General features: G+C 46.7%; 1 protein-coding gene across 1 annotated transcript; it reads right to left on the minus strand.

Moving 5' to 3' along the window:
* On the minus strand, positions 1-27480 carry LOC149327237 (cyclin-dependent kinase inhibitor 1B-like). Its single transcript, XM_089562703.1, has 3 exons — positions 27164-27480; positions 6876-6985; positions 1-4479 (listed from the first exon to the last, which is right to left on the minus strand). Exons 1-2 carry the CDS (start codon positions 27387-27389, stop codon positions 6891-6893), a joined length of 321 nt encoding a protein of 106 aa, XP_089418829.1. The 5' UTR covers positions 27390-27480; the 3' UTR covers positions 1-4479; positions 6876-6890.

Below are 27480 nucleotides of genomic sequence, written 5' to 3' on the forward strand. Positions count from 1 at the left end.
TGTGTGTTGATGAAACCTTTATTTGCATGACAATAGGATGAGCTCAGCACCGTTATAAACATGTACATACATTTTGCAGGGCCGAAGTTAAAACTATGCAACGCAAATGGTCACCGGAAAACCGCTATATAAGAAAGTTGCGCATAACCAAAATAAGACAATAACCACAGATAATATCTTCTGCACTAGGTACAAAGGTTACAAAGAGTCTCAAATACTTCAAGAATGATATTGCATAAAATATTGTTGCTTTCCGTATCACATTCAAATCAATGACTTATTGCGCGGCATTACTAAAATGTTTAAGACACGCATCCTTATACAGTGCATATCAGCCCATTCAGATGCCTTCTCACAAATTTGCACAAATATTTTTTCCCCAGAAAGCCAGTATTTAGTTTTGGACCTAGAAGCACCAACTGATGTGCAATCACACTTTGACTAAACTGTGAGACACTGAAACACCTGATGTGACATATAATAACTCGAGTCACCACACATTTCTTTTCCCGGGTTCCCGCGACTGAGAAACCACACGAAATGAAATTATTGCCAGTGACAAATTGAGTCTTCAAGAATACATCGAAACACGTTGCTACCAAGCTGACTGTTCGGGAAATCATTTAACCTTTAGGTCATTTAAATAAAAAAATAACTGTACTTTTCATATCTAAGCAGCGAAGTGCCTCCTGATTAAGAATATACAGACACTTTCCTAAACAGGCATAGAAAGATTAGAATCTATGTTCTTGTGCAACGAGTAGTATTTCGTATCACACGGGGAAATACCATTGAAAACGAGCATTGCAAAAATTTGGGGGCAACAAGTGCAGATAGGCTGGCATAGACCAAATTCATTGATAGTTGCCGCGGTGGCTCAGTGTTTAGGACGCTCGGCTACTGAACCGAAGTACCCGAGTTCTAACCCAACCGCGGCGGCAGCGTTTCAATGAAGGCGACACGCAAAAAGGCGCCCGTGTGCTGTGCGATATCAGTGCACGTTAAAGGTGGTCGAAATTATTCTGGAGACCTCCATTACGGCTCCTCTTTATTTATTTCATCTTTAACTTCCTCCTTTATCCTTTCCCTTACGGCGCGGTTCAGGTGTCCACCGAGATATGTGAGACGATTACTGCGCCATTTTGTTTGCTCAATACCATTTTTATGTTTTCAAGTAAACCGCTACTCAAGCTGTGTGTTATGCTCAGTTTGCCATCAAAGGTCAGCCTATACACACGGCGAGAAATGAAAGAGAACATGAAAAGATATATGCTTCTAGGAACTCAAACTCATGTATACTTGTAGATTTGGCACTGCCTTGCGTGGCTTGCGCAAATGCTCCAGAAGCAAAACGCTGATGTCCTCTACTGCATTATGCCCGGACTTTTTGTTCTTCAGAGTCGATAATCTCTTCCTACAGATATTGTTCTCCAGCGTTTCAGTCTATCAAAAGCACCACTATTCTCTCAAGCTCTCGTGGAAGGAGCGATTGTAGTGCTGGTGATTTAAGGCTTGCTACATCAGCCGTCTAAATGATTTGATTGCGTGAGTTCCAAATTTTTATATCACACTATTGACTGCTATTGAAGCTGTACCTATAGCTAAAGGTTAGCAAATTTCATGTGAAGGACAGCAAACCGAATAATTTCACAAGTTCACGGGCACTACATCTGTTAATAATTCCGCTGTTTCTCTGGCTAGCTGTGGAGTTTGAGGAAACAGAAAAACAACGCACATCACAGTTCAGAAACATGACTATTAAAGAGAAGCTGAAATATTTTTGAAAATTCGAGGTTATTGCAGGATCCGGAGAAATGAAGCTTCAAGGTTAATTACGGCAGGTAGTTTTGCACTGGCATTTAAATAGTGACGTAATCTTCAAAGAAAACCGCAACGATATTCAGGCTTCTCTCTCTCCGGTAGAGAAGTGCGGGAAAACTTGCGATAACGTCATTGTGGATGCCTTGCGTTCTCTGATGCCGCCAAATATTGCTTCGTGGTCTTCACCTTCGTTGGCGTTGGTTTTCTTCCTATAAAAGAACCGTTTCTTCGATGCAAACGTAGCGCCGCGCTACGTGACGTCATCACTGCGGCCTCTGCCGGTCGCTAAGCACGAAGGAGATGCCTGAACGCCAACGCGGTTTTATTTGGCGCTTTAGTCACCATTTCAGATCATTGCACAAAAAGACTTCGCACGATATGCCCACAAGTTTCACACATTTGGCCCCTTTAAACTCAACGAATTCTAAAGCGTCTTCAGTTGTCCTTTAAGCATGTTGCCCTGGTGCGCTAAACATTCATGCCTGATTGTGTAAACACGACATCAAGTAATATTTGTATTGATTATGAAATATCTGAAAGCATTTGAATCACTGACACAAACAGGAAAAAAGCGTTCTGGAAATACGACCCGAGCCTGCTAATGACAATAAATGCAATATGTCGCATTGCTACAGAACATAAGTAAGCAATGGATGGTTTAACAGTGCAAGAAACAAAACTATCACTAAAAGTACGAAAAACACGTACATAAAAGCTATTCTGAGAAAAATGCACGGATGACGGAAATACTGTGATATCAGCTGCAATTCCATGCTTCACAGTCATTTTAAAATAAACAGACCACACCATCCCGATTTAGCTTCTTATAGCAAACCCACGCACAATTGCAGGATTTGAACAGATTCAATCGCCGAAATCATGCAACCACATTAGCTGAATAATGCACCATGCAATGTTCGCACTATGAATGAAACAAGAAACAGTACAGGCGTGATGCTCTTAACACGTGATATACATACAAAGTGAACGCCTGTATGCAAATAACACCACATATAACTGCCTTCCACCAGTACATAAGTACAAACAAACAAAAATACTTTGGCAAGTAATAACGCTTATAGTGAGCTATGTTTACAAAAATAGTTCTTACGAGTATTCTCATATAGATTCTAAAATTTCAGAATATAGCTATACAAATTGAGTTTTCACAGCTTGGAGGCACCGCGCGGGAAAGTTCAACACTGGACAGTAGGTACTGAGCTGGTACAAATGCAGCCTCCGAAGGGAGCATGGACTGGCGGCTTAAAACGAATGCTGCGGATAACAACAAACCTAAACCTGTGTCCGATGTGAAAGCCACCAAGTGACTGTCCACAGTTTCAAGCCGTCTTCTAGAATACAGCTGCGATGTTTTGCATCAAGTATGGCTGCAGAAACCGAGGCTGCAGAGATCTGCTCACTAACCAATACACATGTATGAACTTTCCTTTGCTAATGCCTCAGAGATCTTTGTGATTTGTACACACTATCAATAAAAAACATTGCCCATCCGATTGCATAAATAACGAACATTAAAATACTGATTAGCGCAAAAATAGAGCAAATCTGTAAATAAGCGATTCGTATATACACGTCATATGCCTCTACGATCACCATATTCCTTTAGCGAAGTAAAGAAGCAAGTGTTCGCTTTAAACTCTATTATTGTTGCGCCATTCTGTCAACGCATCCAGGAAAATGGCAGTGCAATGCAGACTTGATAGCAATGTGAGCCAGCGGCACTTGTTTGAAAAACTAGAAAGGAAAGTATCTTTACTTCAGACTTCTCTTCTACAGCTTCATTTCATTGATATTGCTAACTTAATTTTTCAGTGTATTATTTTTATGCAAGAATATGTTAGAGTACTACAGCTCTGATTCGGACTACATAGGTGCGTTGAAATGATTCGCTGATCGCAAAGAACATCAAATTAACGAATTTTTTAGATACGTTCAAAACAAAAGAAATCTGTCAGATTAATTTCTAGAAATGCGCTTCTTGAAGCCATATTGCGCTCGTTAAGTTCACCAAAACTAAACACTAGAACATTTTTTGCTGGGCCCTTGCGACGTTCCTAAGAATGCACGGGCACAAATTTGTTCATTCAGGGATGATTTGATGCATCTACGCCGTAAGTGCTGAAAAAGCACCCCGCGGGCGCACGAATAATTTTGAAAAACTTACTCGTTTTCTGCGCTTATCAAATCAGACAATTCATGAGGAAAACGATGAATCATCCAAATCGGCCAGCAAACGTCTCGTTCAGGTCATTGCTGCAGTCGTCAAGACTTCTGTTAACGAAGGCGAGCAGCTAACTCAAGTTTTGCTTCAGAACTGACACTCATAATCTAGTTTATGGAGGCAATGACAGCGATCTTCAATACAAAGCCATCTGAAGTAAAAACAGGGCAGGGTAAAAGTATTCGGGTGAGTTAAACAATATGCAATGGGGGCAAAAGAAACAAAAGGAGACAGCTACCAGACATGTTGGGATCTACGCGGCAGCTAGATCTTCGCATACAGCAAGGAACGCGGCATAAATGCTTCGAAGCCGAAGTGATGCCTTCAGACGGTGAACACCTGCGGTGCCTTGTAGCAGTGGAAAGGGAGCCTGGGGCGGTTGTCTCTCCTGGAAAGGCAGAATTCTCTCGATGCACCTGCAAGGAGAACACAACGTAGGAAAGAGTCAGATCTTGGGAATCCTGAGTACCGTTTTTGCTCCTGACGCTCTTTTTTTTTATAAGATGCTAGATAGTTCTGAATGTTCTCTTTCTATCTATCTGTTAAAAAGTTGTATTTGCAACAAAGTCTATTGTCAGTGCATTAGAGAGGCTCCTTTGGCATCTAATAGGGCTACTAAAAGAAGCGTAGCGAAATTGTTTCCGCACTGCTCTTTTCCGAAAGCACTTGTAGACAGTTGGCAAACCTAACAGAGCCTGATGGTACAAGAGATTTCATGTACTTGGACACTGACCTTGCTGAAAGTTAATGAATGGGTGTGAACTAGACTTCAGAACTTTTACACAGTTCTTCGAAAACATATCGCAAAATGGACACGGACGACACAGAACTTGACGGGACAGTCGCCTGTCCCGTCCAGATCTGTGTCGCCCGTGTCCTCTTTGCTCTGTTTTCGAAGAACTGTTACCAACTACCCGAAGCCAAGCTACTTTTACAGAGTTTTGTTATTTTTCTGTCGGTAGCTTTATTCGACAAATGATTTCCACAGCAGTATCGCATTATTCTTCCAGAGACGCATCTGACAGTTCTTAAGCTGATTCCCACGCTTGTCCTATACAACCGTCTTGAAAGACGCGCTTTAGCCTGCAGTGCGCGTTATCTTACGAACGACGTTGCTTCTGAAATCTAGCCGCCGCTTAGGCTTCACTAGCGCTGTCCCATATGGATTGTTCGCTGTAATCCGTTCCTCTTAATACCTATTTCACGACTGCATTTTTGCGCTGCGACTTCTTATAGAGCACAACTTATCCTTTCATTGTGTAGCTGAAGAACGGCCGTTTCATTTTGCCTGCCATCTGTAAGTTTATTTTGCTATTAATTTTGCAATATTAAGTTTATTTTGCCACATGCGAACTGTTGTATGTATCATTCTGACTCTGCATCCACCGCTAGAAGTCTGCATTATCTTACAGCGCTGCCGACGGCTTCTTACTATTATGTGATCTTGAACACAGCTCTTTGTTTTTTATCAAGTTTTTTCCTTCACTCTTTCGAAATCACCCAATACGTATACGCTCTAACTTTGATGGATGCAAATTCTTTCTTTCCCATTATTTTAATTGTTTTTGTTTATCTAATTGTGACTGCAGTGGGAAGATATATCTATCTGTTCATATTGTTTTGAACTGTATACAAACTCACTCATTTTTAACACCTCTGTAAGCACGAGTGCCGTTATTATTAAAAGACGCACGGCTGTAAAAATTTAAGTGCATTTGCGCATCTTTCTGGATTACTGCCCGTGCAGCACACTTTTGTTTTCCCATTAGTACACAATGCATCCGCCTTCGTCCAATAGCCACATATCAATGCAGCGCTGACTAATAGCGCCGAGTAGGGTTTAGTCCTGACTGGACCCGTGAGGAACAGGTTGCGAGTGCTGACTAACAGAACCGAGTAGGGTTTAGTCCTGACTCGACCCGTGAGGAACAGGTTGGGAGTGCTGACTAATAGAACCGAGTAGGGTTTAGTCCTGACTCGTGAGGAACGGGTTGAAATCGTATAGACGATGTTGTATGAGTTTAAGAGGCGCTCCTATACCCTCCCTGTGAATGCAGGGCTCAGATATCTTCAAGAAATATTGAAATTTTAAATTTTCTTTACTGAAGGCTTTCCGGTTAAATATAGTGCACATATCCTAATGCATCGCCAGGCCTTCGGCTATGGGGAACGGTTTATGCCTCTGGTGACAATTAAACTGGTTTCCCTTACAGATGACGCCGTTGCAGTTGCTTTATAGATGCCATTCCTTTCCTCTTCGAGCGGCCATCAGCGGAGATACTGTGGATTCCACTTTGCCCACGAAATTAACTCATAAATATTAGGTGTCCCAATCTATAATACTGAAAAGCATGGTTGGCCCTTCGCATAAAGCATCGCTGAGAGCATGGTACGTATTTCTGTGTTTATGACACCATATGTAAGGAAAATTTAACAAGAAAATAAAAAGGGAAACAAGCTGATTACGAGAATTTGTGGCCGACTGCAGCTACGCCATACACAATGTCACAAGGCTCTCGCAACCTCGTAGGGACAGCGCGGCCTGAAGCGCTTCTTTCTTTTCGGGAAAGAAGTTGCGCACAAGAAATCATTATATACTAATCGATACAATTCACTGCAAACACTAGGACCAACAGGATCCTCTAAAAGTAAGGAATAAAAAGTCGAACGGGTATAATTAACAAGTGAATAAAGGGTTTCTTCACCGAAGATTAATAGTTAAAAGCGATAGACCACTAAGCTGGTGTGAGGCGTATTACTCGCCCCCAAACAGAGTGCGACTTGCAGGTGAAAAAAGGAAGTGCGCACTCACAGAATTCAGTGGCGATCAGTAAGGCGTCCTTCCCGTGATCTCCGACCGGCCAAGCACATCGTCGCATCTTCCTTTGAAGGAACAGCTCTTGTCTTTCTGCCTATGGGAATCTGGAATTGAGCAAGATTTCATGCCTTTAGTGGGAGCCGCAAGAGCACTTTGAGATAAGAGCAGAGCGTACTGAACACGTAGTAAATATACAGGAAATAAACGGGCGGTCAAGGACAGCCGATAAAAGATTTTAAAAATCTCCGTTAAGCTTTATTTTTGTTCTGTTACTTTTATATGATGCAAACGGGAACACACTTTTTATTTAAATCAAAGAGATTAAAGCTAAGCAAATTTTAATGCTACGGCAGTCTGATTTTCCTACAGGTGGGCGATAGCGGCTCTTAGTTTCTGTAGTCGCCATGCGTGACTTGAAGAGCCTTCCGTTAGACTACCCAACGCATTTCGTTACGATCCACCCACTAATCGGGGATTACGCTAATGCCGTCGTCATCCTCGAGTGCACGGCAGAAACACATTGGAAATGCATAGAAGACATGTGTGCAACACATTAGCCCGCACTGAATGAGTTGAGCATGATACCACCATGCAACTTGCAGTGTATACGAGCAGCTTCGATGCAAGTTGCATCCTGCTGCTGCTGCGAAGTGCAGTCAGCACCAATAGTGCAAACTGTAGTGCGCAACAAGAACAAAATGATCCTGCTTAAAAGACTTTGCTGTTTCCTTTACGGGTAGCCCTAGCAGGTATGCATGGTGTAACTTGTTCCGCATCAGATGCATGGGACCAGCGAAAGAACAGAGTCGGATCGCGGATAACTGGACTACAGGTTAATTTTGGAGATGCGCGATGAATAGATACTTTGCGCGGACGAAGATTGGCGACAGCTTAAGACTCTTCCTAACGAAACGCACTGAAAGCATGCAAGACGCCTTGCGCACGATATAAGGACAACACGACAGTTTCACGGCAATGCCTCTATTAAGGCTATCAGGATTCAGTGTGTTGCTGAATGCAAAAAAGAAGAAGAAGATAGCAAAAAAAAAAGGCTGGTTCAGTCACATCCAGTTGTGTCGACTACCGATCAAGAAATTCCCAGGACATGGCACTCTATTTCTCCGAAAGCCGAGACTAATAGAACTAACAGGGCCCGTGTTTATTCTCTTTTTTTTAATGACATCCAAGCGACGAGTCAACAACTGAACACTTGCAGTTGTCTGCTTCTTAGTAATAGTCCATAGGGACCACGACCACGTTTGCTGCTATTAACCCAGCGTTAGCCGCAACCCATGAGAATCATTATGTGTCCGAGGGAGCCCACATCATTGCTTTTGGTCCTGGAATCGACACTGACTCCAAGGAAACCTCCCTGGTTCTTAGCAAAGAAGCCCCACCTGCTGCTTACACAGGAGCGTTAGGGGAGAAGGCTGCGAGGGAGAGGACACTGTCGAGCGCAGCTGATCGCCGCATCATCGGCTTCAGCCGGTGGGGGAGGGGAAAGAATCACAGCGCCTACAAAGCCGCAGCTGAGCGGCGAATGCAGGGCGCCCAGCCTCTTCTCACAGAGAGAGCCCGTTCCCTCTGCGCGTCCCCAGCCGCAGTAGGACCGGTTGGCGGACCCGTCATTAGAAGAGCGCGGCCGCCGGGAGGGGGCCTTCCCGTCGGGGACGCGGCCAACGGTCGCCCCTACTCCGGCAAACCTGTCTACTCCCCTCCACCTCTTCTTCTAGTTCTCCGTACTCTCGCTCTTCAGCAGCGATTCTTGCAAGACGACGCGACTCCCCCTCACTGCCGTTCGTCAGCCGGGCGACGGCGTGAGCATGAGACGTCGCACCTGTGCGCGCCACTTGCACACGCTTCGCCCTCTCTTCCTCTTCTTCCTTGTTGCGTTATTAGTTTTCGCGTCGTCCCCGCTCTTGGTGCAGTAGCGGGTGGGGGCTGCACTAACTCAACACCGACACCCTCTTTCTGCGTCCCGCCAAGCTTTCCTCCGCGTCCTCCGCCCAGTGCGTGTTACTCGCCCAAGCCATGTGCCCATCACGTGGACCCAGCAGCCCGCTGCTGCTTCTTCTGCTCGCTGTGGTGTGTGTGTGCCCCGCGGGGGTTTCTCCTCCTGGAGAGTCGCTCCTTCTGTCTGCTTGATGAGGCTCTGGCTTCGCGAGCGAAAGATAAGCGCTCAGAAGACAGCGGTGGAAGATAACTGCGCACTGACTATTAGCGTGAAGCTCTCGACACGGCTCTGCACGACATGTGCCCTTTCAAGGATGGAGTAAAAGTGGAGACCCCTGTGGACAACCGTTGTTCATGTCTGTCTGCGTTGACGTGATGCGCCGGGCAGAAAGAAGCTGCTGACTAGAATGCAGCTGTTTTTTTTTATGTGTGAGGCAGTGAAATGGTACCAATTGGTCCTTCCTAACTGCACTGCACATTTGATCCGTAGCAATAACCCACTCTTTAGAGGCAGACGGCACATGTTGACCAGAAGAAAGTGAAAAGATGCAACCTCCAAGTGCCAGGCACTAACAGTAATTGAGCCACCATGTTCGCAGTCACACTATTCGCGGCCACACCTCCTGAACTGGGCCTTAGCTAAAAGTAATACAGTGCGATACTTAAAATGTGCCACTTTTTTCTTTATGGTGATCTCTTCCTCACATGCACTTCATTAGCTCAAATCGAAGAAGTCTTGAAATATGTTTTGGTAGAGTGCTGAAGTGTAATAACAATAACTTGTTTCATAACTTATCATACAACTTGTTTAGCCAATGAACACTTAAGTCCTTTATAAAATAAGTGCTTTTCGAGCGCAGCAAACAAGTGACTTGTGGGTGAGTTTCAGAACGGAACATGAAATGTTCGCAGCAGCATTGGGCGTAAGGATATGGCCGTCCCAGAACAAATTATTCTCAACAGAACTGGATTTGTATCATAGAAGCTGTAAAGAGCGTCTCCCTCAGATGTTCAGTGACCTTGTTGCCTGGGGGACTATTGAGAAAAAATTTTTTTCATGTTAGTTTCGGAACGTTTTCCCCACTAATCGGCAGTTTTGCTTTTTACAGCGCCGTCTATAGTTAGCAGAAACAACTGAACATAATGATTTCTGGTGTATTTGCATAGAGAGAAGTTTGCACCACACTTTAACTAATTTGCTGATAAAAAACATAGCGCCGGAATCCCAAGAGCCAAATACAATATTTATTTTCTAAGATGGTGAAAAAAACTCGTATCAGCAATACTAATGTGCCTTTCATGTTCCTGAAGTGATGATCCTGATGCATTTATTGATCCGTTCCCGCAACAGTACGTGCGCACTTGTAAATGGAAGAAAAAAAAACAGATCCGCATACCAGAGACACTGGTAAGTGTTTTCTGGTAAGGGATGGCTGATAACTTTATATCCGCATGGGTCCGCATTTACCTGTCAAGCTGAGTTGTGGTCAAAACGCTCTAACTCCACTTCTTAAATGAAAAAATAACAATGAAAACGACCGTGCATGATTTAGCAGCTGTTTTCATATCTACTGTGTCATCCGTACGTATTCAACGTTTTCTGGGCGTAAAACATTGCGTACTGATAAGGGCATCAACAGCATGCTCCAACACGCCTTTAAGCACAGAATGCTACTTTCCATAAATGTGTCATTTCTGTGAGGTTACTAAACAATGAGCTAGATTATGAATGGCGTTAGGCTACTTGAGAATACTTCTTTCAAGAAAGTTTTTCAGAGGCGCCGTGCATTCTAATGTTCACTGCCTATTCTTGCGCAAATTTATCCTCACCGGAAAAGAATTTTCCAATGCCCAACAGCCTACAGAGGCAAACAGCCTTGTTCTTTTCATCCTCTTATCTTTTCTTAATTCTTTGCTGCCCTCTATTTTCTTGTGTGGGCAAGCATTGCACCCTTCTTTGCTACACTTGGCAAACTGTGCCTCATTACTTTATTGCGTCAGTGGTCATGTGTTCAAGCCGAATAACAATAGCAGCACCTTTAATAGAAACCACCCCTTTTCAGCGGTTACATGCAGCTATTATTACAATCACGCATATAAGCTACAGATTGCGTGAAGGTTAGTACTTCTCCCACTAGGAACCGGATCACCCCATATCCAACTCTTAGAGCGCAAAATGGCCAGCATTAAATTTGGTTGGAGCCTCAGGAGGAGGAAGTTTTGGTTGTTCGGCCGGTGGCAAATGCAAACGGGGAGCTATCCTTCTGCAGCTTGAGACACTCCGCTAAGCCACACGGTAGCAGAAGTGCAGACTGAGAAGTTCTGGCGGGAAATTGTGATGACGTTACGAAAGCGCGCCATGCAGTCGAGGAGACCGCGCGCAGCGCCACAACTGGTTGCCGCAACAGGGGCAGTGCAAGCCGCCGCTGCTTCGGTTGACGGCGACAGCGTCGTGGCAAGGCCGTGTTTTGTACACAGCGCTGCAGCCAGCCATCCACCAACCGGTCGGTGCACCCGGCTTTCCCCGGGAGTCCCCGGGACGCGTCATGCTCACGTCACGGCCACGCGGTGCGCGCACGCCCTCTCCCTCTGCAACCCGCATTGCTTGTTGCTTACTCCCTCCCTCTCCCCCTCGGCAGCACGCGACGGGAACGCGCCCACTCGGATAAGATCGCCTCGGTTGGTCTGCACCATGGAGGAAAAAAAACTGAGGAGGGAGCGTCCGGCGACAACCTTGAAGCCTAGTCTTATCAAGTAAAGATATAGCAAAAAAAAGAAAGTATGTCCCCCCGTGATCGCATCACGTGATAGCGTGCGGTAAAGTCTAGCCCCGCTGCGCGCGCGCATGCGCCGATTAGCGCGGCAGACTAACTGTAGATCAACTTCCTTGCTGTAGACGCCCGCGCCGCGGGTCGCGCATACGCGCGCACTAAAACATACCGGAATCAAAACATAAAGGACCGGCTCGGAGAGCGAAAAACTGAGGGAGAAAACGACTTCAAAACACTCGGCTTGCGAACGCTGGCCGCGTGACGTCATGCTCCCTCCTTAGTTTTTTTTCCTCCATGGTCTGCACGGTAGCTACACTTTCAACCGCTCACCCTCCCCGACCCTGCCCACCATGCGTTGCCACAACCGGGCCGCCTTCTTGGTGTGCCCTTTCCATCTCCCTTTCCCTCCTTGTGCCCTCTCCATCTGCACCCTCCGAAGTAGAGCCCTTTCCCTCTTGCGAGGAGAAACTGGGCACGCAAGCGCACTCATCTGGGGACGAGCCGAACGACGCAGCGTTGGGTGCGAAATGCATGCAGGACGGAATGACAGGGGCAAAAGGGAATATGCGCCGCCAGAAATTTATGCAACACTTCATGCATGAAGAACCGCTGCACCGAATTGTCTGATATCGCGTAAAGCATTGCCTCAGCTCAGCGGATGTTTTGCACAACCTGCCGCATGCAGTGCGATGCAGCGCAACATGTGACCAATTTCGAGTTTTGTTTTTGTTCCGTCTTGGTTGTCAGTAATCATAGCTATTCAATTTCGGCGCTTCGATTTTCTTAGGAAGCAGTGCGTTGCATTTATTAGCGTATTATTGAAAATTTCAGCAAGCCTCTCGTCTCCGTTTTTTGAAAACGGTGGCCCTATGCATACAAACCCTAAGCGTTAAAAATGCTGAGAATTACGAACCGCTCTATTTATTGTGAATGTTCTGTCTTCAATGTCAATCTGTACTCCGTCTCACACAGTGATGTTTTTCGCTGATATATTGTTCAAATACATCTGTTTCTCATAGCTACAGATGCGACCTTCTACTGATACAGAAGCGTACCTTTTATGTGTAGCCTAAAATATTGCCCTATTTTTTTTTTCAAACCCTCGGCCTGGGCCTGAACGAGATGTCAGATAATGAATATTTATCATTACTTGGACCCTTTACCATGCCATTGTAATTAGTCTCATGGAGAGATGGGAGGTATGCGAGCGTAGTAGACAACGATTTTCAAACCAGGACACCTTATACGCGCAGGCTTCAGTACTGCAGTCTACTCCATAAAGAGACGAGAGATCTTCAGATGTATACTCTTAAATATATTAAATTGCGCCTGTAGAATCAGCCGAGGTGTCGGGTAGCAAGCGCTCGAGTTAGCGTGATACAGACAATCATAGGTACGACGGGAGTATTCTCGTCTGCAGCATCTTCAACTGGTTCAATGATGACGGGGCAGCTCTAGCTGGGGTCATTTCTAATAGTCGCGATAGTATGAGAGTACCACAAGAAACACGGCGATGATATTCGATGGTGTCAGCAAGGCTGTAGGCTTTCAACACTCTCGTTCGCTTAGATTTTTAGGCTCGGGTCAAAGAAAAAATGCTCTTCTCAAGATGGAATAGCAATAACAAATGTGCGCTGGGGTTCGTATTGGACGGAACAGCGCAGCCGGACGTAAGACAAACTGAAGGAAACAACGCAGACTGAATCACAACTTGATTTTTTATTTGGAAATTATCTTTATTATTTTTCATCAAGTTGGCGTTCCTTATATGTAAAATGCGTTTTGAATACGTAGAAATGAGCACAGCGGATTGTCTGTGCATCAATAATGAGGGAGTCTTGTTATATGCCGACCTAAAATACAGCCAGTCCGAAGTTTGTACTGCAACATACGAGGTCTGTTAGAAAAGTATCCGACTTCATTTTTTTTGCGAACACCTGATGGATATGAAACAAGCGCGCTTACAGCAGCCGACCATGAACCCTCGTGCGCATGCACGAATTTTTTCCCGCCTGCCGATAGCGTCAGTCGCTGGGAAGCAGCGTTTGAGTGAGGCAGTGCGCAGTGCTCTCGTCGGTTTTTTGTTGCAAGGAAAATGGCGGAGCGAGAGGAGCAGCGCTACTACCTCAAATTTTGCCAGAAACTTGGCGATAGCCAAGTGAAAACCATTCGAAATGTTCAGACGGCTTTCGGTGATGATGCTATGAGCAGCACACAGATTAAGCAGTGGTGCAACTGGTTTAAAGACGGCCGCACATCTGTGGAGAGAGAGCCACGCTCCGGTCGGCCATCAACATGCCTAAATTACTACGTAATTGCCGAAGTGAACGCTGTGGTGATGCGGGACTGTTGTGTGACTATCCGAGAAATTGCGGAAGAGGTGGATATCAGCAATTTTTCTGCACATTCCATTATCACCGAAGATTTGGCCATGGAGAGAGTTGCGGCGAAATTCGTGCCGAAGCTGCTGACGGTGGAGAAAAAGCAACTTCGTGTTGAAGTCTCACAGGAGATGCTGGATTCCACAAACAGTTACCCTGACTTCACCGACGCCGTAATCACTAGTGACAAGTCTTGGGCGTACGGGTACGACCAGGAAACCAAATCCCAGTCGTCACAGAGGACGCATTCCACATCACCAAGACCAAAGAAGGCCCGCCAAGTGCGCAGCAATGTCAAAGTTTTTCTGACTGCTTTTTTGACTCCCTTTGTGTGGCACACCACGAGTACGCACCCCACAGGATCAAAGAATGACTAAAGAGTACTACAGGGATGTCCTCCATCGCCTACGCGGTGCTGTGCGGCGCAAGAGACCGGAATTGAGGTCAACAAGAAATTGGCGCATCCCTCGCGGCATTGCTCCTGCACATACCTCGCATTTGATTCAGACTTTTCTGGCGAAAAACCAGACTCCTGTAGGTCAACAGGCTCCTTACTCTCCTGATATGTCTCCCTACGACTTCTGGCTGTTTCCTAAAATCAAGAGGCCATTGAAAGGAGCGCAATTTCAGAAAAGAAAGGACATTATGGCTGCAACGACAGCAGAGCTAAATTCCATTCCGAAAAGGGCCTTTTTGAATACTTACAACAATGGCAGCACCGCTGGGAGATGTATATGGAGCCCCAAGGAGACTACTTTGAAGGTTATTAGGTTTCTAACACTCCAGTTATGCCAATTTTTTTTCTTCGGCCAAAGGTCGGATACTTTTCTAACAGACCTCGTATGTGGACTATGGAAAACCGTCTGTACCTGACAGGTACAAAATAATCCAGAATTCTACCTTTCTCAGAAATGCCGATTTCACTCGAGTATAGCAAACTCTAAAGTTCAATCAATAAGACCTAAATGCCGTGTTCACTTCTTTTGCGCTTCCAAAAGTTATGAAGCAGATGGACAAGTACAAAAAACTCCTTAGAACGTCCCTACAGTAATCACCATTAAGGGGCAACGCTACCATTTGCTGTCATTGGTTTCCATGTAGGCGTTTTCTGCGGGTGTGCTACAGTGGAATTACTAAGGAAGAAAGTTTGCTTCACTTCGAGCAATAACACTCGGAGAAAGGAAAGGGCGCCTTTACTTTCCTTGTCAAACGTGTACGCCTGCGGCAACAGTAAGTTCAAGGACGCATTGAGAGTACGTTTTGGTATGGCATGGCATGGTATGGTATGATACGGTATCAATAGTCCTGACTGGTATGTACTGTTTAACAGCTATAGCCTGACAAAAATATACAGCCCAAAGGGTTTGTTACCCAGCCGTGTAGCGGTGCTCTTTAGCACATTTAACAGTACTAAGCTTATGAGGGTTCCTCCTGCTTTCGTGAGATTAGGGCCCCTGAGTTTGCAAGGGGAGCCAGGCTGCAGGGCTCAGAAGCTGAACCCATGGACTGCATAGTTTTGACAGAGACTGTACATAGCCGATGCTTACCAGCATAGCGGAAGGAGTTCTTTAGCCCTGGAGTTCTATAGCTGTCATTGAGAACGCACGGCACATGGCTATCTTTTGTCATGGGCCTTCATTGAAATGAAGCAACTGCAGCCGGTGTTTGTACCCGTGACCCTAGGATCACCCAACACCAAAGTCACTAAGCCACTAGAGCGCGCAGCGATCAGTCATGAATGAGCAAGCTACAATTTCCAGGCCATACTGCAGTGTTTCCGCACTCTTTGTGCTCTCAAAACCAGTGCTCTTCATAAAACACTGTGTAACTGGCGCAAAAGCATCGTCCAGTTGCCCTCTATGCAGTTATGTACCCCGTTGAGGACATTTTAATCGAACAAATAGTAATCAAGCAACTAGCATCAGGAATAAACAACGCAGAATATTTCCAAGTAATGCTATATTTTTCCGCTTCAAGGCCAGAAGAAAGAAAGCGGCTCCAGGGCGCACACGAGCGTCTCGCCCCAGCGTTCAAGCTGCTCCCGGCGCAAGGGCCTCTCACGAGAGCGGGGCGTCTTCCGCGAAAGGCCCCGCAAGAGGATTCGGAGAAGCCGATGCGCAGCTGCTTGCGAGAGCGTGGGCGCCACTACCGCATCGGCGGCCACGAGGAGAATATACACGCCGGCGGTTATTGCAGGCACGCCTTCTTCTCGTCGGAAGGCGACCGGGAAGTCACGATCGACGCCAGTGACGCAAGCCGCGAACGGACGATGGGAAATTGCGAGTTCGCACAGTGATTCGCGGAAGCGGAAAAGTTGAGGTTGCTCCGTGCGGCAGCGAGCTCGCTGGGTGGTTAACCTGCGTTGCAGCAGGAAAAACAACGGAAAAGCGACAGAGCCTAAACTCATGGGTCTGGAGCGGGCATTACCGGGGAGCCTTCCGCTTGCAGCAATGCACTGTGCCGTGAACTGCAGCAAAGTGCGCACATTGAATTGGAAGGCAAATGATGCACTGTCTTTTTCTACGCGAAAAAAATAACATAGCTCCGCTCTGCGTGGATCTGAAGACAGCGGTCTGAAAAAAATTCCGTATGGTCCTGCATGAAATGAGAGCTACAAACAAGCAGAAGGGCGACCAAACAAATCGGGGAGTTAACTTACTTCACCACAGAAGACCTGTTGACTTCGTGCTTTCACAATGAACACAGAATCAGTTGGTACGCTATCCGCAACATTATAAACCACATCGAACATTAATCGCAGCCCTTGCTTCTACCGCATATAAAGGCGCATACCTTCCGTTTGTGTTGTTAGGTTATACACGTGTGTAAGCAGCCCTGAAGAAAGGATAGATACAACACGCAACTGGATAACAAGCGCAGAACAGCCCTCGCAGGTTGGATGACAGCGTACATCAACGCTGCCTTTTTGAAGCCAGACGAGCACGGAGGATCACCGTCTTTGTACTACCCAGGCATCCTTTCGTTCCTTTCCTGCCTTTGAAAGTCGAACACTCTGTGTTCGAAGTTGCACATGCTGTGAGCGCTACTTCGCCGTTGCATACCTAGTATAACTCCCCCCGATTTCCGAAACAAAAAGAACGCTCACACCGTGGGGTGAGCAACCATAACAGCGACACTTAGCAATGCGAGAGTAGGCTGTCCGGCTCGTAGGCGGAGCTACTTGTGCAAGGTAATCAAGCAGATGCTTGCGAGTTGTAGGGAATATTTGTCGTTCACAATGCGTGACCTGCACTGGAGGTGACAGAGCGAGAGGGCGCGAAAAAAAGGAAAGAAAAGGCATTTTTCTGGCAGCCAACCAAAGAACTTGCAGAGTAACCAGTAGCGTCAATATTTTCTTGCTGATTTTTATACGTACTCTCTATTTGTGAAGCGCGCAGGATTCTGCGCTCGATTTCTGCGTGCCGAATTTCGAAATGCATGTTTGTAATCTAATATGCAGTTCCATTTTGTTTCAGCTCACCTGTAAAAAAAATGTGAACTTGCACAAAGTGATGCCTGAAGAGGCGAGCGAAGTTCTATAGGTAGCCACCATGTATGGTACTCGGCTTTTTACCCGCTTCGATCTCAGCCGCAGAGGTAGCATTTCTATGGAGGCGAAATGCTAGAGGCCCGTGTACTGTTCGCTTTCAGTGCACGATAAGAACCCCAGGTGGACGAAAATATCCGGAGCCCTCCACTACGGCATCCCTCACAGCGTGAATCACTTTGGGACGTTAAACCCCGCCAAATTAAACTAAATGAAAGGTTTCTCAGCCTAACGAATATACTCCGTAACCAACCACACAAATCAACAATAACAAATTCTGCAATAAGGATTGAAGTAGGTTCAGGCTCGACCACCCTACACTCTAAAGACGAAAGGAGTAAGAATTCAGTAAGTTGTCCTCTAGCTCATTCCCTTTAAGGTGAAGGGCATTCTGTCCAAGCCCTGAGGTGGATGTCCATCACTAAAAATGCGATATGCTTACGGTTGGCAGCGGAAAAAAATTCCCTCCTCAAAACATAGACATTCTAGCAGTTACGAAGAATTTAACCTAGCTTTCAACATCCCGTATTCATTAAGCACATGATCTCCAGTTGTGTGCGTAAAAGCCTCCTCCCATCGGTAACTGCATCAAGTTGCCATGCTGTGCAACGGGTATATACCTCCTTTGCCAGTGGTAAACATACCGTATATTTAGAGGTAGAATTGTACTCCCGAACCTGGGCAGCATACGCGGCCCCTAAAAGCGAGAGCGCTTGAGTACAGTTTACTCCCTCTTTACTCCTATGTAGGCGTATCCTTCTCCAGAGTATGTACGGCCTTTGCTAAAGGTAACCAGGCTACGCGGTTTGCTTCTCAGTCGCATTTTAAAGCTATGCCAGCCCTCAATCTCTAAATAAAATCTCCAAATAAACGTTTTAACAGTCCAATATGGCAAGGAGAACCCTGTTGTCTCCTTCAAAGAACTTTTTTTTTATCTTCAGGGAAGCTGTGAGGGCTCTACTATACGAATGAGAAGCAAACCATGCAGCCTGGTTACTTTTGGCAAAAACTGTACATTGCCGCTGGCCGGGTGACATCGTGACGTGCTCTTGCCCTTCTCTTCCTTCAAATCTGGTTCTTACGATTATTGACAAATCCGCACAATTGATTCCTGTAAAGCGACTACACCCGGAAGTTATGCCACACTGCATAAGAAAGAGAACGTCCGGCGAACGAAAAAAACACAACATATATTACAGCAACCCAAGCAAACGGCCTCCTTGAACATCAGCCAACCCGGCACTCGTTGGCACAGCACTAACCATATGCTATTTCCTTTGGCGTCACATACGGCTCTGACCCGAATGGTATGCAAGAAGCGCAATAGTTACAAATACTCCCTATAGGCCTGTGACCCAGGTCGGCCGTGACAGCTGTCCAGGAGAAGCGCGGGGACGCGATAACTAACTTCCGCGTTAAAACCGGTTGGCGGATGGCTACGCCGGCATACGAAATAATTTGCGGTCGGTTGTTACGCAAAAAGCTCTAATAGTATAGTGGCTACACGTTCAAGAATACACTGGTCTTAGCCGTTTCGCGTCAACCACGGAGCGGTACGTATGCATTTATGTTCTTGTGAACGATTGCGAAAACTCAAACACACACAACAAAAGAAAAATATACGTGCTGTTTCATATCTTTCGATTTGCGGAACGGTGCTAGAGATGGACATGGAAGGGAAGAGGGGATATCTGGTGGAGAATGTTATTTTCAAAAAGAAGCTCTCATTGGAGACACCTCACAAGCAAAATAAGCGGAAGGTACTCATTCGGAGCAGAGCTGCCCTACATAGACGGGTGTGATGATGTGAAGTAGGAAAAGTTATGCAATCAATATTTCATATCGTTTGAGCAAGACATGCATCCGGCTTTGTAAGAGAGTGGAAGCGCCACCGTTGCGGATGGTTTAATAAAGTGCAGCAAACCTTCACCTGCAGGTCTCATAACACTCTCAGGAGAAGAAGCTGAAAACTTCCCGCTCTCCTTCATAGCGTAGTGACATAGTGGTACCTGCCCCCACCTCTACCTCCACATTTACAGGTGCTGGAACAGAAAGGCTTCCCAGATCACACTGCCGTGGTGGATGCATACTAAACAACGTCACAATGACGGTCCACATCCGTCGTGGCTCATGCACCCTCTGGGCACCCTTCCACTCCGTAGGCACCTGAAAGTAGATATTTCGGACTTGAACAATGCACGGGAATTATTCTGAGCGACACACCAAGCAGCTACCGCTTTGAAACACCTCTCCACATGTCCCGGCTCATCTACATAGGCAAAGAACCACCAGCGGCGATCGTGCCAGCAAGAACTGCTAGGGACCATCCGCGTCCCTCTAAACGATGAGCAAACGTTTCCCTCTTTGAGGCCTTATCTACCACTCCTTCTCGCGCAAATTCGTCGACACCTGCGTAGCACATGACCGACCTCGTGACCTCGCACAGAAACCACCCTACGGACGTGTTAACCATTGCAGCACCACGGCGGAGAGCGCAGCCGTGTTTGTAAACAAGAGGCGGCGGGTCGTCGGTCTTGCCAGTGGTTCCTTGGCCCCGTCTTCGACAGCGGCAAGAAAGCATGCGGGAGCACGGAAGGCCTGGAAAGAAGGGAGGGGGGGGGGGATGCGAGAGTGCTCACGACCGCTCTGTTGGATGTACCCTTCAAATGCCAGCAGGCTGCCAGGGGCTAGCAAGCCCGCCCGAACCGGGTGACGAGCGCAGAGGGGGAGGGCAATGGAGGGGCGTGTTCTACTCTGGTACGCACGCAAAGCATAAGGGGGATCGCCTCTTGGATAGTGGTGGAGGTGGGGGAGAGGAAGGTTGATGGAGGCCCTCAAAGCGCGGGCAACGCGGGGCAATGCTCGCGACATTTCCGCGCGAGGGAAACAACTCGCTGGGCGAGGTGAGTATACGGTAAGCGGCGTTGGCCCCGTAGCGGCCGAAGAGTCAACGTCCGCCGGGGGGGCCATCGAGCCCGTGGATGGGGGCATGCGCGCCCAGTTTAGCCAGAGGGAGGAGGGGTCAGTCGCCGGTCAGCGCGCTGCCATGCCCCGGCGGCGCAGCCATGCAGGACAGCCGCGCACTGAGGCTCAGCCAGCCGTGGCGTGTACGTACAAGCAGGGCTTTTCATTAAGCCCGGGAAGCTGTTCTCTTGTAGCTAAAGGACCAGCGTCGGCTTCTCTCTGTGTTGGCAGAACATAACAAATAAGGCTGTTATGCCGTTCTGCATCCTTCCCTTACATTGCGTCGCCCGGGATATGACGGCGGTCCTCAGCAAGAGAAGCTCAGATTCAAGTGAATTCCACATTCCTTGGTTTAACATTCCGGCGCTCGTCGCTATGAAAACAATACCAGATCTGTGCTCGCGCAAGAAGCAGCATGTGCGCTATGATATCAGCCAGCTCGCTTGCCTTTGTTTTTAGCGCGAGAACGTTTTACCCCATGTCGAAAACAAATGGTCCGGCGTCGGCGACCGTTTGAAGCCCCAGAGCCGGAGCTCCCCCGGCATCCTAGGTGGCCCACCTAGGTCACGTGACCTTGAGGCGCCACGACGACCTGCACCATCACGACAGTGCATGACTGACCACCGCGGTAGGTTAAGTTAATGGTTGGCAGCATGAAATTGACCTGAAAATGACCTGGGTCGCACAATCGCTTAACCGCTGCATCACTGCGCCAGGATAGGTATGAGGACTACCAGGGACCTACGAAAGTAAAGTGCAGAATTATCAATTCCGCACGTATGGAAATTAACCCAATAACGCAGTTGCGATAAACCCCCAATGCGGAGCTGAAATGTCTCCTCCAGTTTGTTTGTTTTTTTTCACACTTGAAAACTCTTATCTTTTTTGAGTGGGTTAACACAGCATTGAAGAACGCTGTGCACAAACGTGAGTTCGGAGGTTCAGCTTGAATATACTGAAACTATCAAAAATCAAAAAGTAGCTGTTCCACACTGCCGCACAGTGACCTGCTCTAATTCCTTCCTCCCTAAAACATGTCGTGACTGGAATAATCTTTCACCCACAGCCACCTGTGTTAGCGACACTGCGCGTTTTAAAAGCAAATTACTCGCACTGTTAGAATCAGACCAATTGTGATATGTTGTTTACTCATATATAGACTACATAAGGTTTCTTTTTCGTAATCCTTTTATTTATTTCTTTTTACTCCTGTACTTTTGTTCTCAATGTTTTCGTCCTATGTCTCTAGGATCTTTCAATATTGTTCGTATATATAGCCCTGTTTTTGATCTATGTATTGTTTTCTTCACTGTCCCACCCCCTCTGTAATGCGAAAGCCCTGAGGGTAAAATAAATGAAAATGAAAATGACTACATTTAACAAATCAGGCAGAGCACAGAAACGACATCGTTCTGAGATCCATTACCACGGAAGAAATAAAATTCATTTCATTAAAAAAAAACTTATTCACAGGATGTCACACGCCTAATTTTCATCTGCAACTCACGTTGCTTGATACGCGAAATTTTAAGATATTCAGTGCTGCCTAAAAAAAGAAGGCTCTGATTTTCTCTAGAATACCTTTCCCAGTACAGAAAGCGGACGAAGCACGTCTCGAAACTCCCACCATATGAAATAGTTGAGCTGTTTGGAACAATAATGCAGAAGTTAGTGCACATAAAAACGTTTGGCTTCAAGAAATAGCGTTTTTTTTTCTGCTGAAATGGGCTAACTAGTGCAGCTCAGGAGTCCTAGAAACCATTACAGATAGTAAGCTAATAAAGAACAAAAATAAAATTGTCAAAGTTTCAAACTCTGCGATAAGCGAAAACCTCCAAAATGAAAAACTCGTAGAATTTTTTGGATTTCTGCTTCTGGGATATAAAAACACACCGCCCAGATCCAAGATTTATATAAAACCCTGCCGCATGAATATTTCGCAATTGACACCTCACGATGTATATCCAAGCCCGCTGAAATGACCGTGAAATCGTTTTTCACGTCTTTAGTTGACTTCAATTTCGGCTTGAGGAGAATGCTAAACGCCCATTCCTGCATAGCTGCACAAGCCGTGACCGCAGACATTATCATCACAAAGCTGCAGAGACTTGACAGGTTTGACTAGAGTTTGATACTAGGATTCTACGACATCATGACAAAGAAAACATTGCCGGCAGGAGCTCAGAAAAGAAAGGTTTATTTCATAAAATTCCTGCTAGATGGAACACACACGAAAGTTTTCCTTGTATCGTCTGCTTATGCTTCGAAGAATTCTCCCGCACCTCAGAGCAGGGTTCCATAGCGAGGTCCAAAAGTAAGTACGCGCCATGTTTCTTGATATATGCGAGCTTCCACCTTCTGTATTCGTCAAACGGACCCGTATACACGGTATATGCATGGGCAAGAACAAAAAGATGGAATAATATGTTTTGGAATAGCTTGTTTTTAGTCGGATCTTGTGAACTTTGCAAATTAACTTCAGTGTGATCTTTTTTTGCCTGCACCCCGCCATAGTGTCGTAAGACATACCTAGTCGAGAAGATTCAAAGCGCTAAAAGTTGAGTTAGCCGGTGCGTTAAGACGCATTCCAGTGTGTTATTTGTCGTCGAACAATCATAATTAGAGGGATCCTCTCAATGAACGAAGCATAACTTTGTCCTGAGTTCTCTTGCCGTCACTGAAACTGCTGCTGGCATACACACGCACATATTCCGGGACGAAATTGTGCACGAGATGTACGCGAACAATACTGTATTTGCTGCATCCTAAGGAAAACGATATGACAATTCCTTGTGACAAATAGGAGTTGTTTCTTTTTTTTTGCTATGCGCAAAGAACGAATATATTCATGGAAACCAATTCCGCCTCTGAAAGGCGCCGAGAACGATTCAAAAGCAATCTACTGCCAATGATGAAAGAGGTTTTCCTCAAATAAAAAAAGGCTAAGCCTAAGTAGCGGAGTTCTTACATTTAGACAAAATTTGTAACGTGTTATTGCTACTGGGTCCTTCCTTACCTTCTGCTTTTTCAGTTATTCTCTGCATAGAAATTTCTCTGGAGCATTTGTGCATGAAGATGCTTTCTTACTATATAACTACATGTATTAGATCCTACGGTGACAGCATCAGGAAAAAAAGAGAGAATAATTTCCTTGCTCTCCGTAAGCAACGAATTCTGGCTATCATTTCAAGAGGCAAAAAACAGACCAAGGGAAACTGAATAGGGAGGTCATATAGCCTGCCTTGTCATTCCGTCACATAAGATGAAGAGCTGCACGCCGGAAAGAAATAAAGCTCTTGCTTTTACTTTTTCAAGGATCTTTGAGGAAAGGCTCTTCCTCGGGTGCCATTTTCTTTCACAAGATGTCAGTATGGAGCAGTGAGGTAATTTTGTTTGTGTACCTAGCCCGCGGAAATAAGTGAGAGTTGTTTGTAGCAAGGTGAGTCTATATATGGTGAAGAGAAGTACAAGCACCCGACTCAGAATAGCATGGCAGCGATTCCTATAATAACGTGTGATATATTTTAGGTGTCTGTGATGTGTACAGTCCTGCAAAATTAAAACGACGCCGTCCCTCGAGATTAGTTCATTAGCCGCAACAGTGACGTGAGCGTCAAAACACAGGCAAATGTGTGAATAGGGTAACGAATTAAGAGGCTAAGCGAAGAAGATAGTTAATAAAAGAAGGGCCTGGCCATTTTCTGCAGAGCCTACCTCGGAACCACAGAGAGGACGCAATTCCCATTTTCTCACCCCCGTTGTTTCTTTCAATTGAGCCGCAAGGCTCAAACCTATCTTACGCAGAAATAAAAAGTGCAAAAAAATTCGCATGCACCTGTTGCCCGCATACGTTTGAACGCAATAGTACATGGCGCACTTACGTAGTCGGGCTTTACTTCTTTCAGGATCTTATTAGGTCTGAACCGAACTACTTTTGAGTTAAATACTAAATTTCCAGCTTTTTTGCCGAACTTTCATTGAGAGCCGCCGTGAGAATTTGATAAACTTAGTTTGGCGCGCACACCTAATGCTCTTTAAGACTGCATCTTTAAGAGCTATACGCTGATGCTGGCTCTGAGAGTGAGAAACATGCGCTGGACAGTGTCCAAAGAGACGGACGAGAGAAAGTATTAGAAATGTGAAAAGGAAACTAAATAAAGCAGAAGCACACAAGAAAGCCTGCTCGACGTTTCTAGAGGAATACTTAAATTAGAGGGCAACACAGTTGTCATCACTGGGCTGAAATTTCCAAAAATCAACTGTGCTGCGATGATGAAACAAAGGACAGCATGATCTTCATAGTTGGATGGCAAGTTAAATTTCCTCCAGGCTTGAAATTCCTCTGTGAGGCTGCTCATAGTGGCCAAATAAATGAGACAACGAAAATACAGAGGTCATAGCTTCAATATTGTCCAGCAAGAAGGCCTTATTAATAAAGGCCGCGTCATCAAGAATAATCCTCCTCATCAGAGCGTGAAGAGCGCTCAGCATATTTTTCCTGTGGGCCAACAGCGTTTGGTGTGGCGTCCGACGCCTCTCGCCTTCCCTTGGCGCCTTTACTAAACAAGACGGCTTGTAAAAGGTGTCAAATATCTTAAAGCTCTTCATCGTTAAGCCTGTTATACCAAGTTTTCATGATTTGATACAATGTTTGGGTAATATCACTGCCGGCTTGGCTGCTGACCCGAAAGACGCGGGTTGGATCCCGGCCGTGGCGGTCGAATTTCGATGGAGGCCAAATTCTAGGGACCCGTGTACTGCGCGATGTCAGTGCACGTTCAAGAACCCCAGGTGGTCGAAATTTCCGGAGCCCTCCACTAAGGCGGCCCTCATAACCTGTGTCGCTTTGGGACATTAAACGACATAAACCAACGCTTCTTGCCGCATGGTCCATAGCAATGTCATCCTGGACCGCTCAAATTAAGACGGGGAGCTGATTAAGTACTCCATAATAACTACCGGGTTCGTAAAATGATTTGCAATAACCAACAAAAAAGCGCTTCTTGAGGAAACGCGCTTCAAGAATACCGATCCATCTTTCCAACAAAGCTTTTTCTCTTGTTTTCGCAACACAAGCGGCTCCGCCGATGCAGGCAGCGAGCAAAGCGGGCGGCGTTATGATCGGGGCAACATTTGAATTCCGGTCGGGCAACTGCGCGCGACCCTGCGGCGTCCGTCAGCCGACGCAGCGAACGTCGGCCGACGTCGGCAGTGCGAGGAGGGGGGACGCACAGCTTCCCTTTCCCTCTTCTCCACCGCTTCTTCTTCCCGCCAAAATTCGCCCCATTCCTCTCGAGGCCGTAACGGGTTGGCGCCTCCACCGATGCCGCACCAACACCCCTCTCTTCCCGCCTTTTTTGCTTGACCTCTAGGCGTCGCAGCAGCCAGGTCGGCTCTCTGGCCTCTAGGCCGGCCGCAGCGTTCAAAAAATTTTAACTGCCGGGACACGGGTGATCGAATAGAGTTGCTTGAGAGCAAATCCTTACAGCGTGCCAATAGATATAAGTGCTGGTTGACGAAGCAGTCAGCGCTGACTGATGCGGATTCGCCTGTGGCGATGCGAGACCTCGAGTGCCGATATTGAAGGCGCCTTGAGAGAAAATAAACAGCTTTAAAGCTCCATGAAAGGCAGCTAGTTCAAACATGAACTTTGAAGAGTAATGTTGTTTTTAGAGGCGTTGAAGAGAGAACAGTTTATAAGTATCACATTTGTAGGGAATCCCGGAGCAGCACGTTGGCTTCCTGGCGGGTGCAAGCCTTGGGCTCAAGTTCCAAGGTTCGTGCCGCGGTGGGGACAGATTCAGCCGGAAAAAACAAAAAAGTGTTGGCGTCAGGTAAGCTGTTGACGGCAATTTCTTACGTTCTTGAGAAGAGTCATTGTGAGTGGCAGGGCGAAATTAAGTAAATGTACTACCTTTAGCCCCAGCTGATGCGTGTAGTACAATTGCCATTTCGCAAATGCCCGGCCGCAACTGTGTGCAAATGGACGAGGATAGCCTTCATTAAGAATCGTGCTCCTATGGCATCGCTGAAGATATATACCAATTATTGGCGTTATAGACGTTAACCTACGATATGCATCGCAGGCGTCAGTTTCAGTGATGACGCGCACCGCGGAATTACTGGAATACGCTCATTGTAATACTTTTTTTTCGGTTTTATAAATGATTTGGTTCCGCTAATAACAACTGCTCACACAGAGCCCGAAATTCGTCGTACAGGGTACTGATTACCTAAAACCAGCATATCACAGGCATCCCTCCATCTACCTATAAATTAAAGTTTGGATCTGTTTGAGGTAGTGACGAGCTCCCGGCGACTAGTCTGCTTACATGAAGAAGTGCGTGAACGCTTGTTCTCGGCACCTTGCACATGCGTGTACAACGTTAAAAGCTAGGAGTAACACTAGGAGTAACAACGTGCAGTGGCGTACAAATAGATTCATGAATGCGATAAACAGTGGCAGCGCAAATACGCGAAATAAATCAAAAGCGCGCCAAACACCGTCCCGGCCGGCGTGCGCACCAAGTAAAAAAGCGCGCGCTCGCCGCCTCAACCCGTTCGGAAGGAGCCGGGCCGCTACCAGGCGTCACGCGTCCCTTCCCCCCCGCGACCTGCCGCCTCTCGCGCACGTGCCTGGCGCGCGCGCACCGCGGCCCTCCTCACCTGATCCAGGCGACGCGTCTCCCCAGCGACGCTGCTGCTGCTGTCGCTTTTCGTCGTCGCCTCTCTGCCACTGGAATCGCCCCTGTAGCGGGCGGTCACGCGCGAAGTCGTAGTTCCAGGAGCGCGAGCTCTCCTCCTGCAGCTTGTCCAGCTGACGTCTTGTGCCGCGGTCCTCGCCGTCGTCGAAAAGTCGCCGGCACGCCCTGCCGTGCGGCGATCCCATCATTGGCGGACGCGGTCTCTTCTGTTGCTCCGGTTGCGGGTGACGGCTTCGTCGACGAGCCCAGAACCAGCGTTGGCGGGAACAGACTCGGCGC

The sequence above is a fragment of the Amblyomma mixtum genome, chromosome 10, assembly GCF_055824585.1.
Source record: "Amblyomma mixtum isolate Tamu chromosome 10, ASM5582458v1, whole genome shotgun sequence".
Lineage (NCBI taxonomy): Eukaryota > Metazoa > Arthropoda > Arachnida > Ixodida > Ixodidae > Amblyomma > Amblyomma mixtum.

What these genes read in the sequence shown, in the direction of transcription:
- LOC149327237 (XM_089562703.1), bottom strand. Translation starts at nt 27,389, where the DNA reads ATGATGGGATCGCCGCACGGCAGGGCGTGCCGGCGACTTTTCGACGAC. An exon ending in AGACGCGTCGCCTGGATCAG is followed by an intron (nt 6,986 to 27,163) that starts GTGAGGAGGGCC and finishes GCTCAATTCCAG; the next exon opens with ATTCCCATAGGCAGAAAGAC.